Source organism: Sorex araneus, chromosome 2 (assembly GCF_027595985.1).
Source record: "Sorex araneus isolate mSorAra2 chromosome 2, mSorAra2.pri, whole genome shotgun sequence".
Taxonomy (NCBI): Eukaryota; Metazoa; Chordata; class Mammalia; order Eulipotyphla; family Soricidae; genus Sorex; species Sorex araneus.
Genome location: NC_073303.1, coordinates 146,192,172 through 146,208,505, shown reverse-complemented (window position 1 = coordinate 146,208,505; position 16,334 = coordinate 146,192,172). Strand labels below are relative to the sequence as shown.

The following is a 16,334-nucleotide window of genomic DNA, read 5'->3' as shown; positions in this document are numbered from 1 at the left end:
TTTCCTGGTCCACATTCTTAGAGAATAAGAAACAAATGCTCACCCACTGACCTTTGTTATAAAGAAATGAAAGGGGAGGGACTTCAGCCCTCAGGAGACCCTCCCATAATCCGGGAGCTTCCCTGCCTTACTTGCCCCGTCCTGCCTTTCCCTAAATAATGTCTTTTACTGAATTTGGCCATTTGCTCTTTGGCCTCTTATTTCCTATACTAAGTTCTTCCCTGGCTGGGGAGTTTCTCATCTTTCAAACCTTTCCTATGTCTCTGAGTCTAAGCATCTTTATTTGTCTGTCCTTTCATTCTTGAGAATGCTGAAGAATGACAGGGCAGTGGGGAGGGCGCTTGCCTTGCAGGCAGTTGATCCAGGTTTGATAAGTGGCATCCCATAATGGTCCCCTGAGCCCGGCCAGGAGTGATCCCTGAGCACAGAGCCAGGAGTCAGCCCTAAGCACTGCCCACCCTGAGCACTACCAGGTGTGGCACAGAAAAAGAAATAAATAAAAGAATGCGTATATCTGAACTTGGGAGCCATGAGCAAACACGGAGGCCTCGTGGTCACTCCTGCGTCGATAGGGGGGCACCAGAGGTGCCTCCCACTCTCTCAAAGACAAAGCCAGAAGGCAGAGGTCTACAGCCAGGAAGAGAGCCCTCGGCAAGAGCCAATCATGCTGTTACCCTAGTATGGAAAACCCAGGCAGTCTCCTGAGCTGTAAGAAAATGAATTTCTGCTATTTAAGTCACTAGTCTGTATTGTGTTATGGCAGTCTAAGCAGAAGTCAGATACCTAAAAAGGAACAAAAATAAGAAAATACAGCAGAATTGTCAGAAACTGAGCAAACAAGAGAGTGACACCTTTAAGGTATTAAAAAAAAAGTCTATCTCAGACAAACAGAAACTGAGGGAATACTCTGTCAACAGAACTACCTGCTGAGGAGTATGGAATATTAAAGCGGGCTGGATGGAGCCGGAGCTGTAGGACAGCAGGCGGGGGGAGGGGGGCACTTGACTCACTGTGGCTGACGTGGGGTTTAATGCCCCTCCTCCCCGCACCACATACGGCTCCCTGAGCACCACCAGAAGTGATGCCTGAGCACAGCTGAGTAAGGCCAAAAAAAATTTTAAATTTTTTTTAAAAAAAGGAGGCTGAGAGATAGTACAGTAGCCGAGGCTCTTGCAGCTCTTGCCTTCAAGGCAGCTGCCCTGCTCTGAGCCTGGCTCTGCTGGGCGAGACCACAATAGCTCCTGACATTAGATGGCTCCGCTCTCACCCCCTGCCCTCCTGCCCTACCCCAAAAGTAAGAGAGTGAAAGTCTTAGATCTTTAGAAGGAAGCAACACCTAAAAAGGGAAGATGGGATCAAACAACAGCGGTTGGGCGTTTGCCTTTCACGAGGCCGACCCGAGTTCGATTCCTCAGCCCCTCTCGGAGAGCCCGTCAAGCTACCGAGAGTATAGAGCCCCCGAGGCAGAGTCTGGCAAGCTACCCATGCGTATTGGATATGCCAAAAACAGTAACAATAAGTAACAATAAGTAACAATGGGAGACGTTACTGGTGCCCGATCGAACAAATCGATGAGCAACGGGATGACTGTGATTTGTATGTATGTATGTATGTATGTATTTATGCTATTATGCATTTATTTTTCTTTTTGGGTCACACCTGGCAATGCACAGGGATTACTCCTAGCTCTGCACTCAGGAATCACCCCTGGTAGTGCTCAGAGGACCATATGGGATGCTGGGAATCGAATCCGGGTCGGCTGTGTGCAAGGCAAACGCCCTACCTGCTGTGCTATCACTCCAGCCCCTCATTCTATTTTTAACTGAAAAAAAAAAAAACAAAACTTTTTTGGGGACCACACCTGGTGGTGCTCAGGGCTTACTCCTGGCTCTGCACTCAGGGATCACTTCTGATGGGGCTTGGGGGACCATATGTGGTGCCAGGGACTGAACCTGGGTTGGCCTCATAAAGACAAGCCCCTACCTGCTGTACTATTTTTCCAGTCCCGGAATCCGCTTCTTTTGTTTGTTTTTTTGTTTTTGCTTTTTGGGTCATGCCCAGCAATGCTCAGAGGATGCTCCTGGCTCTGCACTCAGAAATTACTCCTGGCAGTGCTTTGGGGACCATATGGGAAGCCAGGGATCAAACCTAGGTCAGCCGCGTGCAAGGCAAACGTCCTACCCACTGAACTATCACTCCAGCCTCTCATTCTGTTTTTTAAATCACTAATCTCTCTTTCTCTCTCTCTATCTATATAAATCTATACATATGCAATAGCAGTACCAAGTCATTGGGTATTAAGCAATATATGTCATGGATTCTTACACTTGCTCCATTCATGATCCCTTTTCACCCAAAAATTTATACATGACCTTGTGCATATAAAATTGGTATATAAATCAAATATTTACCAATGAAAAAAATCATAAACTTATTTCCAAATATTTTTTGACCCCCCACTTTCAGTTCCAATCCACAGTTTAAGATACTAGGGCATATATAAAAATCAAATATATTTAAAACAAGTATATATAATTATACTCGTTTTAAGGACCCAATATATATTTTATGTATAATATAAATTAACAGAAATTCTATACAAAATATATATAGGACTCAACATATATCATATATTTTAAGTTTATTTTAAAGATGGGCTGGAGCTATAGCACAGTGGTAGGGCGTTCGCCTTTCACGCAGCCAACCCATGTTTGATTCTTCCACCCCTCTCAGAGAGCCCAGCAAGCTACCGAGAGTATTGTGCCCGCACAGCAGAGCCTGGCAAGCTACCCGAGGCGTATTGGATATACCAAAAACAGTAACAAAGAAGTCTCACAATAAGAGACGTTACTGGTGCCCGTTTGAACAAATTTATGAGCAACGGGATGACAGTGATTTTAAAGATCTGGAGCAAAGTAAGGATATCCTTTCACATATTCCATATTCCTCACTACCCTAAAACAGCTGGCTTGGTAGAATAGTGACATCGATTTCTTTTATTTTTTTCCTTTGAGGTCATACCCAGCAATTCTCAGGCATTACTCCTGGCTCTGCACTCAGGAATTATTCCTGAAAATGCTCCGGGGGCCATATGGGATGCCAGGAATCGAACCCAGGTCAGCCACATGCAAGGCAAACACCCTACCCGCTGTATTATCACCCCGGCCCCTGACACAGACTTCTAAAGACTAAACCGCTGTACCACTTATGTGGCAATTCCTTGCAAGTCTGGGGTTAAGGTTTCTCCAGAAAACGGTATGCTATGAGTCAAGATCCCACGTATAACACTGTTTTTCCTATAGCCAGGGTTCCTGGGCCTTAGGAACCAAGGGATGAGAAGTAGGAGCGACAGAACTCAGCTTTTCTGTTTGTGGAACATACTTGCCACTGTTCCGTGACTAATCTTGATTCTTCATACTCAGGGGTCATTTCTGGCAGAACTGAGAGGATGAGATGTAGCGCTGGGGATAGAACTAAGGCGGCCACCTGCAACCCCTGGTATTACTTCCCGTCCTATCTCTCTCGCACTTCTGGATGAGACTTAAATTGAACTCCGCAGGGAGCCTCCCCAATTCGGGTGAATCCTGCAAGTCTCCACAGAACAAGAAGACGGGAGCAGAAGGATGCTGTCCCTTCTGCTGCTTGTCCATCTGCCCATGCGAGGACACAGTCTTTGCCCTTTTCATTGGGCTGGGAAGTTTACCAGCCCTATCCCCCCAGTTTTAGGTTTTCAGACTGGGACTGAAATTACACCATCAGCTTTTTTATTTTACTGGGTCTCTAGTTGACAGACTGTGGGAATTCTCAGTCTCTGTCATCACGAGAGCCAACTTCTCAGGATAAATTCCTTTCTATACATATGTCTTATTGGCTGTTCCTCTGGAGAACCCGGACAAGAACTTCTAATTCAAATCTCTTTTCCATGGTATTTTTTCTGAGTTCTCTAAAATCTTCAGGGATATTGTCTAGTATGATTCTCTTGATCTCTTTTTATCTGTAAGGGCCAGGAGAGCACTGTACTACATTGCCCCTGTTAGGTGTGCATTTTCAGGCCTTGTCTTTCCAAATAGTTTTTTGATGTTGTTGTTTGTGCTTTTTGGGCCTTATCTGGTGGCGGTGTTCAGGGCTTACTCCTGCTCTGTGCTCAGGGATCACTCCTGGCGGAGCTTTGGGGATCAACCATATGGGGTGCAAGTGATTGAACCTGGGTGGGCCATGTGCAAGGCAAGTGCCCTACACACTGGACTATCTCTCTGCCCCCTGAAATAATAACTGTGAAAGAAAGAATTTAATCTCTTATTTCTTCTATATGTATTTTGTTCCCTGTGTTCATTCACTTAGTCACTCATTTAGTCCATACATTTTCTGAGTTTCCACTATCTGCCACGCACACTGCCAGTCAATACAACAGTGACCCACACCAGACTGATCCCTTTTTTCTCAAGACTGTAGTTTAGTTGTTGGTCTAGAAATTACTAAAACTGCCAAAAATGAAACCACAAAAGATATATAAGTAAAAGCTCCAGTGATGCTTTGAAGGAAATACAGTTCAGATTCATTTCAGAAGACCTATCAACCTTCAGTCGAAGAGGAGAATGGGGTCAGGTAGGAAAGGTTAATCCAAAAGAAGTTACACATCTTGCTAAGATCTGAAGGAGATTTTCAGTAAGTGAGGTAGGGAAAGAAAGTGGAGGTAAGAGCCCTCTAGACTACAGTTCTGTAATTGGGGAGGTAGGCAGGACCACAGAATCGCAAACCTTAGGCTCCAGGAGAAACATACTACTAACCATCTTCATCAGTCTTTTCTCTTCTCTTTTTTTCTTAAGCTGTGCTTCCTTTTCTTCTGCTTCCCTCTTCTGATGCTCTTCCTCTTGTGCCTTTAACTGTGCCTGATAAAAGTTGAAATTTGTGAAAGTCAGGAGAGTAATTTCCATACAAGTAAAATATGAGTAAAGTGAAGTATCAACTAAAATGCCCACCATATCTTTAGGCTACAATTTTTTGTTTGTTTTGGTCTGGGGCCACACCCAGGGGTGCTCAAGGGTTACTCCTGACTCTAAACTCGGGCATCACTTCTGGCAGAACTTGGGGGACCACATGTTGCTGGGGACTGAACCCAGATTGGCCGTGAGCAAGGCAAGCACCCAACCTACTGTACTATCAGTATAGCCTCAAGAAACCTACAGCTTTGTGATAAAAGTAAAACTGATAAAATCAGTTGTGTAACGAACACTTCTCTACTTGGGAAGGTGAGGCTGTAGCACTATAGCACTGTTGTCCCATTGTTCATTGATTTGCTCGAGCGAGCACCAGTAACCTCTCCACAGTGAGACTTGTTGTTACTGTTTTTGGCATATTGAATATCCCATGGGTGAGCTACCATGATCACAAAAGTGAGGCTAAACATGAATAAATCTAAGTTTTCATCACAAGATGATTAGCTTTTCTTCTTTTTCTTATTTATTTTGTTTATGAGCCAGGACCTGGCACTGATCAGTGTGTAAAAACACAAAAAAGAAAAGGGAGCAAGGAGGGGAGCACCTCACCGCGCACAGGGCACAGGGTAGCGGCGCTGTCTCTCCCACCACCCTCGTTCGGTAGTCTCCAGCCACTTTGCCACCCTGGGGAGGTTGATGGCGATAATGAGGCAGGTGAAGGAAGGCATGGAGTCAAGCTGGTTGGTTTCAATTGCAGTTTATTCCAATCTCCTCTCTATACACTCCAATCTCTCTCTCTCTGCTTCTTCCCCCAAACCCCCTCATACAGCCACCTTAAATCCCCCAGCATCAGGGGCCAGGGTTTACACATAGGTGTGGTTACAATCATAGGGGGTAAAGTTCTATCCCTTAGAGGATGCTTCTTCTAGGACAGATTCTCTTTCAGCAGGACACCCACCCAAGAGCAGAATCCCATGGGTGTGTTTCTCTTCTCCTTGTCCAACTAACATAAAAGTATTCATATAATTAATCATTTTGTATGGACATAACAAGAGATGCATTAAGCTTATAGAATTGCTCTCCTGGGGTCATCTCGATCTCAGACTACAGTGCTCAGGCCAGATTAGTCTTTCCTATCCCTAGCAGGGTCCTAGTCTCGTCGTTGCTTTTGGATCATGACATGACATGTCCATGACCAAGCTCTTAACATACAGTTAAACATTAGGCGCTTTGGCCAGGCCCATCTCGATGCCAGGGTAGCACATAACTCACTGCTTGCCCTGGGTCCATCCCGTCTCTCATCGGGACCCTGCTTTTGGGGTGCTAGGAAGTAAGGGCAACTGAGGCTTAAGTTGAGAAAGCAGATACCCGGGAGTGAATAATATTTGAAGCCAATTAAATCCCATGTTACCAAAGCATATTAACAACGGTCTTTCTTTGTCCATACAAAAAAGGACATTGTTTTAAAGTAAACTATTCAAAAGACACAAGGAGAGGAGAAAAGGTAATATTAACTTACAATACAAGTTCACTGTCCTAGCAAGGTCTGGCCTTACAAATTAACAGAGTCTGATTAGGGGAAAAGCTGATTAACTAGTTGGGGAAGGGAGCATAGAAGTGATTACATATAGACAAAGGAGTGGGAGTGACTCAGGAGCACCTTGATGGGCGTGACTGATATAAGTAAGCTCCTAGTGGCAAGGGGAGCAGGACATACCAATGTAGTCTAGAATTGTTTCGAGATTATTACCAGATAAGCCCAAAATCTGTGGCAAGGGAGAAAGAACAAACCAAGGATATCCTACAGATCAGGGACCATTTCTAGCTAGCTCAGTGCTTATGGGTTACTTCTAGAGGTACTCCAGGGACCGTGTGGGGGATGTAATCCAGGCCTCCCCACATACAAAGCTCTTGTGCTTCAGTCCTATGAGCTATCTTTGCAGCCCCACTTTTTCATTATTTTCACCTGTGAATTACTGAGTCCAAACCATATAAAGTATGGGGAAAAAAATTTTTTTTCACTAGAAAAATGCTCTCAACTTGTTTGAACTATTCATTTTTCCTAGCAGATACAAACTTTACTTCTAAAGTTTAGGTCAAAACTTTAGAAGATGCACCCTATTTATATTTGTAAACCCAGCAAAACTGACATAAACTTTTAACACATTAGTCTTGGTTAACCCTTCCAGTTTGCTGCCTCTTATCAACATTAATAACATTTCCTTGCCCTACATTGATAATGTTGGTATTTTCTCCTTTCAATTTTCCTAAAATTATCAGACTTAGGTTAGCAGGCAAAAACTACTCCTAATAATGGTCTACCTTGCTTATCTTAATAGACTTAAATAAGCAGAGTTTAAACATTTTTTTTGAGGGGGAGCTGGAGAGATAATACAATGGGCAACACATTTGCCTTGCATGTGTCTGACCTGAGCTAGATCCCCAGCACCCCTTATGATCCCCAGAACCCACCAGGAATTATCCCTCAGTGCAGAGTCAGGAATAATCCTGTGCATCACCAAGTGTGACTCCCCAAAAAGAAAAAGAAACTCAAATCTGAGTTGAAGCGATAGCTCAATGGGCTGGAGCACATGCTTTGCATGTAGCATGTTTACATGTAGCAAGTCCAGAATCAAGTCCCTGATACCACATGGATACTGAGCAAAGCCAGGAGCAACTGTAGGCAGGAAGCTAGGAATCACCCCTAAATACCACAGGCCGTGGTCAGGAAACCAAATAATTCAATAAACTTTGGACTAAGGAAACAACTCAAAGGGCTAGAGCACATGCTTTGCTTGCTGGAACGCTGGATTTGATCCTCGGCACTTCCCAGTCCCCCAAACACCACTGGGAACAACCCCCAAGCACCGAGCTAGGAGTAATACTAAACGCTGCCAATGTGTGGCCCAAATGGGATGCCAGGGCTTGAACCCTGGTCAGCCGTATGCAAGGCAAGCATCCTACCTGTTGTACTATTTTTTTTTTTTTTTTTTTTTGCTTTTTGGGTCACACCCGGCAGTTCTACACTCAGGAATTACCCCTGGCGGTGCTCAGGGGACCATATGGGATGCTGGGATTCGAACCTGGGTTGACCGAGTGCAAGGCAAACACCCTACCCACTGTGCTATCGCTCCAGCCCCCATTGTACTATATTTTCAGCCCAGAGTTTAGTTTTTTTTTTTTTTTGCTTTTTGGGTCACACTTGGCAATGCACAGGGGTTACTCCTGGCTCTGCACTTAGGAATTATCCCTGGCGCTGCTCAGGGGACCATATGGGATGCTGGGAATCGAACCCGGGTTAGCTGCGTGTAAGGAAAATGCCCTACCCGCTGTGCTATTGCTCCAGCCCCAGAGTTTAGTTTCTTAATAAAGACCTTAACAAGTCCCTTTCCTTGCCTCAGTTTGCATTCTTGATTTATTACCAATTTCTCCTCTTCTTTTTGCTTCTTCTTTTCTGCCAAGATTCGTCTACGTTCTGTTCGATGAACTGCTCTCTCTTCCATGGCTAGAAAATATGAGAATTCTAATATCAAAATCATAGGGAGCACTGCAAAAGAAATGTCTATTCTACAGAAAAATCTATTAAAATTGATATGGTTTTCCGAGTGCCCTAGAACAGATGACTGGTTGAAGAAACTCTGGTACATATATACAATGGAATACTATGCAGCTGTTAGAAAAAATGAGGTCATGACGTTTGCATATAAGTGGATCTACATGGAAAGTATCATGCTAAGTGAAATGAGTCAGAAAGAGAGAGACAGACATAGAAAGATTGCACTCATCTGTGGAATATAGAATAATAGACTATAAGACGAACACCCAAGAATAGTAGAAATAAGTACCAGGAGGTTGTCACCATGGCTTGGAGGCTGTTCTCTCATTCTGGGCAACTCAGAGAAGGGAACAGCAAGTAAAATGTGGTTGTTGGTCATGTGGGGGAAAGATGATGCGGGCCAAATATAGACTAGAGACTGAACGCAATGGCCACTCAACACCTTTATTGCAAACCACAACACCTAACCAGAGAGAGAGAACAAAAGGGAATTCCCTGCCATAGTGGCAGGGTGGGGTGGGGGGAGACGGGACTGGGAAGGGGGGGTGGGATGTTGGGTTTACTGGTGGTGGAGAATGGGCACTGGTGAAGGGATGGGTTATCAAACTCTGTAAGGGAGAAACATGAGCACAAAAATGTATAAATCTGTAACTGTACCCTCACGTTGACTCACTAATTAAAAATAAACTATAAAAAAAAATTGATATGGTTTTCTTGTAAGCTGAATGTTCACAATCTGAAATACATGTATATACATATAAGCTTACATATGTATAATTTATATAAAATTACATAAATGAATTTTACATACATTTATACAGATATATAGTCTATATAAATGAAAGAATTTGAAAAAATTACAATTCTATCCTCAGTATAGATAACTTGCAATTTTGGCTTTGCTTATATTTCTACTAAAAAAAACTACTAGCTTAAATGAGAAATTTATGATACTTTTAGTCTATGAAATCTAGAAACCAGAAATTTAATTGTATTTCTTTAATGAATGTAGAAAACTTTAATTACATTTAACAAATACTTTGAGAATGGAGTCACTTCTCAAATCCTATTGTGAGTCTGTTAATTTTTCCTAAGTCACTATACATATGTCTGTATATGGAACAACAACAACAAACAAATGAAAGTTTGAGGTCACAATGAATATATTTTAATCTAGTTTTAAGGCTTGGTTATCCAGATGGGCAGGAAATGGAATTGTACTAGGCATTTGGAGAACTGGCATCTGAGCAAATTTGAGTGTCAGACTCCTGTTCTTGACAGTCTATTAAATATCGATCCAAAAAGAAGCAAATGTGCAAGATGGTCTGCTAATGTGACTCTGTCATCATTTGGGGCTTTCGTAGGAAGAGAGGCATGGGTGGGAGGAGTACTGAGTTCTGCTCACTTATCTAAGTCAGCCAATAATTACTTTCGATTCCTTGTGCTACGCTATAAAGAAGAAAATTTAAGTTCAAGTTTCAAGAATTAATAAACAAGGAACTTGCCAGGCTATTTCTTACAGATATTAAGTGTCTGTTGTGCTGGAAAAAGAACACCAGGGATGCCACAGATGGCGGGACAGAGGCCATCTTTAAGGAGGCGGAAATAGACTAGAGGATTAGAGTGAGAGCCCCAAGACGCAGAATTTCTGGTAATATGCCCTTTATCTTTTCGAATCATTAAAGAATACTTGAGAAGTAGGTTGGAGGGCTTGAGAAATAGTACAGTGGCTAAGGCACTTGCCGTGCGTGTAACTGACCCGGATTCCATTCTAGCTACCACATAGAGTGGTCCCCCAGTCCTCACAGGAGTGATCCTGAGAATAAATCCAGGAATGAGCCCTGAGCACAGTCAGGTGTTGCCTGAAAACCAACTCCTGCCACCCCTCTCCCCAAACAAAACAAAAACAAAACAACAACCCAGTAACAAAAGTATACTGGAGTTCTAACTTATGCCAGTCTCTTGCCCAAATAATAATTTAAACTGGATACTGTCTGACCGTCCTTGAGGGGTGGGAGGGGTGGGGGAAATGGCATCATATCCTGGAAGAAATTAATGCAAGGGCTATTAACTTCGTCACTATAGAAACTAAATTTAGGCATAGTGTCTTTCAAATGACATCTTTTTTTTCTCTTTTAATTAGGGCAGTAATCTTGCCACAGTTGAAAAATCAGATTCTTATAAGCCACAACAAAACTTCCAAAGTAGCTACCACCAAATACAAACATTTGTATAGCATGTGTACATATGATAAAAACAGCTAGCAGATGCGCTAGGTGGATTCTCAGGTGTATCAAAAATATTGCTCTTTGGTTTAAAGATTTCATTACCAAAAGCCTAACACCAAGATAATAAGATGATGTTATTTTGACACAAAAATTGCTCTAACTGGATCAAAAGTTTAATATTAACAAAGTAAGGGCAGTAAGAGATGATTTTTTTTTAATCAAAGTTTATCCTCACCAACTAGAAACTCACAGGGTTTTATTTTTATTTGTGTAACTGTCTCATTCTCCCTTCCCCATAATCCAAATCTCAAATTACATAAAACCAGTGTGACTTTTATCATTTTTTTTTTAAATGCTGGCTAGGAAGGCCAAGAAGTTTGGCAGAAGGAGCAGGAAAAAAGTCTTGGAACCCTCCTGTGTATTCCATTCCTCACTTAACGACCCATCATCTTACACAGCCAAGTCTCAAACCCTGTGAGTTGCCAGGATTCCATCTCCACATACTCTACTTCAAAGGGAAGAGAACCACTACCCCGGCCACCCTCACACAATCCTGCCTTTCAGTATGGGATGAGGTGCCATCTTCTGCTGCGGACTCTTTTTGAGTCCGGAAAGAGAATTTCGGGAATCACTTTGACAATCTTCAGTTCCAGGGGAAGCAAGAGGCAAACTATAGGGGGAAGAAAAGGAAAATACTTCAGACCAATAACCAGATACCTACAAAGTCCCTTGATTCAAGGAACCCACAGCTTTTTATTAACTTTAGTTAATCCTTACTCTCAGATAACCATAAATCATTGCATCCGTTGAATGAACTGGCATCATGAGGCATGGAAAGATGAGTCATTGGCCTAAGTGTGCAATGTGCATCAGTATCCCAACTGATCTCTTACCCAGGGCTTTAGGCCAACAGATGATACCTTTCCTGATCCTGTGATTTATCACATGCATTGATTATGTCTCAGGCACATTTGAGATGGCTTTTGAGGAACTGGGCTCGCCAACAGCCACAAATTTAAATTAGCTAACTGACCAGCCCAGAGCTCTTCCATTTGGAACTGACAGTCTTACATGACATTCAATAATAAGCATAATCAGAAACCCAGAAATCTAGTTAGAATAAGTAAGCATTTTTCTTGTATGCTGGTCCAGTAACAGAGCTATGCCAAGAGAGGCAAGTACAACACAAATGCTAAGTCTAAGTGAAGTTTTCCCAGGTACCATTTGCCTTTAACTTATATGTACCTGCTATGTGCAATGTTCACAACTATTTTTGTTTGTTTGGGGGCCACATTCAGTAATGGTCAGAAGTTACTCCTGGCTCTGTGCTCAGAGATTACTTCTGGCAGTGCTTGGGGGACCACACGGGGTGCTGGCCATCAACCCAGGTTGGCCGTGAGCAAGGCAAGCGCCTTAACCGGCTGTACCATCTCTCCAACAGTCACAACTCTTTTGAGAGTGAAGAATGAAAGAGATCATGTAGGCTGGACGCTGGACAAAAGAAGTTCCAAGCCTGTCTGCCAACAGTGAACCCCCGCAACAAATGTGTCTGGGAGAATTATTTAACAACAGACATACTCAGAAAGGACTTTTCTGGTTCTTTTTGTCTCTTCTCTGGGGTTTGAAAGGAGGCGGATCTGTGTGCTGGTCACTGCCGCGGCAAGCTCCCTTGCCCACCGCGCCTCTGTCAGCCGCTGCTTTTCCTTCAGCTCCAGAATGACCTTCTTCTGTTCCTGAAGTTTCTTCTTCTGCTTCTCAATCAGCTGCTGCTGGAAGGCCTGGCGGCTATGAGCACGCCCCGCACAAATGGGCACTTCTTTCTGGCTAGTGGCCAGGAGCTTCTCTCTGTGGCGGGGCGGTCTGGCGGGCTGGGCATCCACAAGCTGGGGCTGACCCTTGTCAGGAGCACTGTGGAAGGGAACCTGCAGGCTGCCCTCTGTCGGTGTCTCTGCAGATGGGCTGGGCAGATAACCACTGCTCCCTGAAAGAGGCTCTTCCCACAAAGGGGGCACAATAGTCACCTGAGAAAGAAGGAAGAGGTTTTTTTCCTTTCAGTTTTTGAGTCACACCCGGTGGTGCTCAGGACTTACTTTTGGCTCTGCACTCAGGGACCCCTCCTGAAAATGCTTGGGGGACCATACTGTGTGTCAGGGATGGAACCCAGATAGGCCATATGCAAGGCAAACAAACATTGTAACATGTCCCTGGCCCCAGGAAAAAATTATCGTTCAGCTGTTTAAAGTACTATACTGTACTGAGTAGATCTGACCTCATCTAGTCAGCATTCTTCTGTTCAATGGCACGAGTGCCCAGCATCCAGTCAGAGTTGCCCTGTGCTCCTGGCCTGAATGTCTCAGAAACCACCAGCCACAGTTTTGCAAGCCATTCTGAGACTCTGCCCTGCTGCCCACGTAGGAAGTCTGGTGAGAGTGTGGCAAGAGCTACATACCATGGGCAGGATATGCCATCACTGTATCCCTGTATCACTGCATTCCGTTGCTTATCAATTCGCTCGAGCGGGTACCAGTAACTTCTCCATTGTGAGACTTGTTGTTACTGTTTTTGGCATACCGAGTATGCCATGGGTAGCTTGCCAGGCTCTGCTGTGCAGGTGGGATACTCTCAGTAGCTCACCAGGCTCTCTGAGAGGGGCAAAGAAACTGAACCTGGGTCAGCTGCATGCAAGGCAACTGCCCTACCCACTGTGCTATCACTCCAGCCCAGGATATGCGTAAGAAAAAATGATTTAAAAGAGGGTTACTCCTGGCTCTGCACTAAGGTGCTTGGGGCACCACCACTATAATATGGGATGCTGGTGATGGAACTCAGGTCAGCTGTGTGCAAGGCAAATGTCATACACGCTGTACTCCTGCTCCAGCTCCAGAAACTTCTAACGTTAGCAGGCTGCTCAGGTACTCAAAAATATTTTTCAAAATGATGAAAATATTTTCTATAGATGCAACTGAAGTGAAAGATGTGGTACATGGACCCTCTGACAGGCTAACTACTTTTTAAAATAACCATTGTATTTTAGAAATGTCAGTGAACATTTTATTCATGAGAACACCCGCTTAAGCAATTTAGCACCAAGCTGGCTATATGTTTTAGGCCCTTTTAAACTCTGTGGTAGGGATACATTATTAACCCAGCAAGCCTGTAAAAGCCTCAAGTACAGCAGCGATATTTCTTTTGGATCATGGAAACTTTTAAAGGTAAAAATAAGGGACAGAAAGAAAAGCTGAAAGGTACAGACTGTACTTAATAGAACATGACTAACCATTCTGGTTTAATTAAAGAAAATCACCTACTAACTGAAAAAATTCAAGGTATAAGAAATGTGTTGGTGTAACATTAGTTCTTATGATTTTATAATTAAGAAGCATCAAATTTCTAAAGATTTTATATTTTTATTTATTAATGTTATACTAAACACTGGAAAAAATTAAGAGTTCAATTAATAATCTATTATAGTTTTTTTATTTTTATTTTCTCTATTTTTTGGTACATTATTGGCCTTTCTTAACATTATCTTATGTTCTTGATTTCAGTATTTTAAAATTTTTTCCCTTGAGTTTATATATAGTTGAATGTAGGTTAAAAAGTATTTTCTGACTTTTTTCATTTAAAGATAATAGTAGAATTTTGTAACAGCAGAATGAAGGTTCTACATAGTTATTTCTTAAAATTGAGGTCTCCCTTGTGTCTCAATGGAAACAAAATAATCTAACTGACATAAGGGTACAGAAATTGCTAGAGGAAGAAACCAAAATGTCATAAAAGTCCCAACGTTCTCATGATCCATTTACTCTCTTGCCGAGAAAGTGAAATTAAATCCAGTCTACTTACTGGCACTAATCAGGGGCAAAGCAGGGCTGGGAGCCCGTGAGTACTTGACTTAATGTCACAAGTCTGAGTTGTGGACTTAAAAGTATTACACAGAGGAGTTGAGGTTCGGAAGAGAAATGAAGAACTATATAATCTTTTCTAAAATATATGCCAAGCGGGGTCCAGAGATAGCACAGCAGGTAAGGCACTTTGCCTGTCATATGGCCACCATAGGTGCCATCCTGAGTGTGCTAAGAGTAAGCCCTGAGCACAGCTGGGGACTCCCTTCCCCCATGTATTAAACAAGACAAAATGCACTTATGAAATTATGAAATCAGACAGGATTGACTTTATTAAAACATAGCCCTGAGAGCCCTGGGACATGGCTCAGTGGTAGAGCACATGCCTTACATACATGAGATGCTGGTTCAATCACCATCACCACAAACTGCCCTCCACCCACCCAAAATCAAAAACTGAACTCTGCATGATACTGACATAAATAACTTAAAAGACAAATCATTGAATAAAAAAATTTTGATAAAAAATTTTAATCACTGAATAAAAATTGTAATCACTGAATAAAAAATTATTTGCAGAGTATATAATTATAAGATATGTAGTCTTAAATAATAAAACATTAAATAGTAAAATAATAAAATAAAGTCTTAAATAATAAAATCTGTAGTTTGCCAAGGCGTTGAAAATCAGATGGGTGACATGTAATGCAATTTGGAGATGACTGCTGGACTAGAGCTATTACCAAGTGGATTCCATGGAATGTCAAAAGAACGCCTGGCCGCCCACCTATGAAATGGTCAGGCTTCCTCGTCAAGACCCTGAACAAACACATCAAGACCCTAAACAAACAGTTTGAGGCTCTTCGTGTTCCTGGAGGGAAAAGACACCATTGGGCTACACTAGCACGAGACAGGGACAAATGGAGACATTACTGGCACCCGCTCAAGCAAATCGATGAGCAATCGGAAAATCGGATGACAAGTGATACAAGTAATCTTAAAAATATGAAGAGTTCCTTTTTACTTTTTTTCTTCATATTTAGGGACCACACTCAGGGATGCTCAGGGGACCATGTGATAGTAGGGATTGAACCCAGACCTCTTTCGCACAAAGCATGTGCTTAGTATACACTGTAGCACTGTTGTGCCATTGTTCATCGATTTGCTCAAGTGGGCACCAGTAACTTCTCCATTGTGAGACTTGTTAGTGGTTTTGTTTTTTGTTTTTTGTTTTTTTTTTTTTTGCTTTTTGGGTCACACCCGGTGATGCACAGGGGTTACTCCTGATTCTACACTCAGGAATTACTCCTGGCGGTGCTCAGGGGACCATATGGGATGCTGGGATTCGAACCCGGGTCAGCCGTGTGCAAGGCAAATGCCCTACCCGCTGTGCTATCGCTCCAGCCCCTTGTTAGTGTTTTTGGCATATCAAATACATCACGGATAGCTTGCCAAGCTCTGCCATGCGGGCAGGACATTCTCGGTAGCTTATACTTAAAAGAAAAAAAAACTATGTTTTAAATGGCTAGTATAGACAATGTTTACCTTCATTAGTAATCAAATGAATCAAAATGTTGAAATAATAATAAGATGAAAAACAGGCACATCTTTGGTACAACTTTTTGAAAAGGACAATGCAAGTCTTAAATCAGTGCATTCTATTCTCTTCAGAGGCACCAATCTGTGAATAATTTCAGGTGACTGGTGACCCGGCTGAGAACTCTGGTGACTTTTTTGGATTTGGGTGGCTAACCAATACTTCTTGGAA

The 16,334-nt window shown here is 42.7% G+C and overlaps 1 protein-coding gene across 3 annotated transcripts in view; it reads right to left on the bottom strand.

The window, feature by feature from the left end:
* CCDC191 (coiled-coil domain containing 191) overlaps positions 1 to 16,334 on the bottom strand; it is a 93,039-nt gene that overhangs the window by 25,011 nt on the left and 51,694 nt on the right. For all 3 annotated transcript variants that reach the window (XM_004606786.2, XM_055129150.1, XM_055129149.1), the window contains 4 exons: positions 12,300 to 12,742; positions 11,279 to 11,391; positions 8,360 to 8,442; positions 4,788 to 4,889 (listed from right to left, as the gene is read on the bottom strand). In XM_004606786.2, coding sequence (XP_004606843.2) covers positions 4,788 to 4,889; positions 8,360 to 8,442; positions 11,279 to 11,391; positions 12,300 to 12,742 — 741 coding nt within the window. The remainder of the gene's footprint in view (positions 1 to 4,787; positions 4,890 to 8,359; positions 8,443 to 11,278; positions 11,392 to 12,299; positions 12,743 to 16,334) is intronic.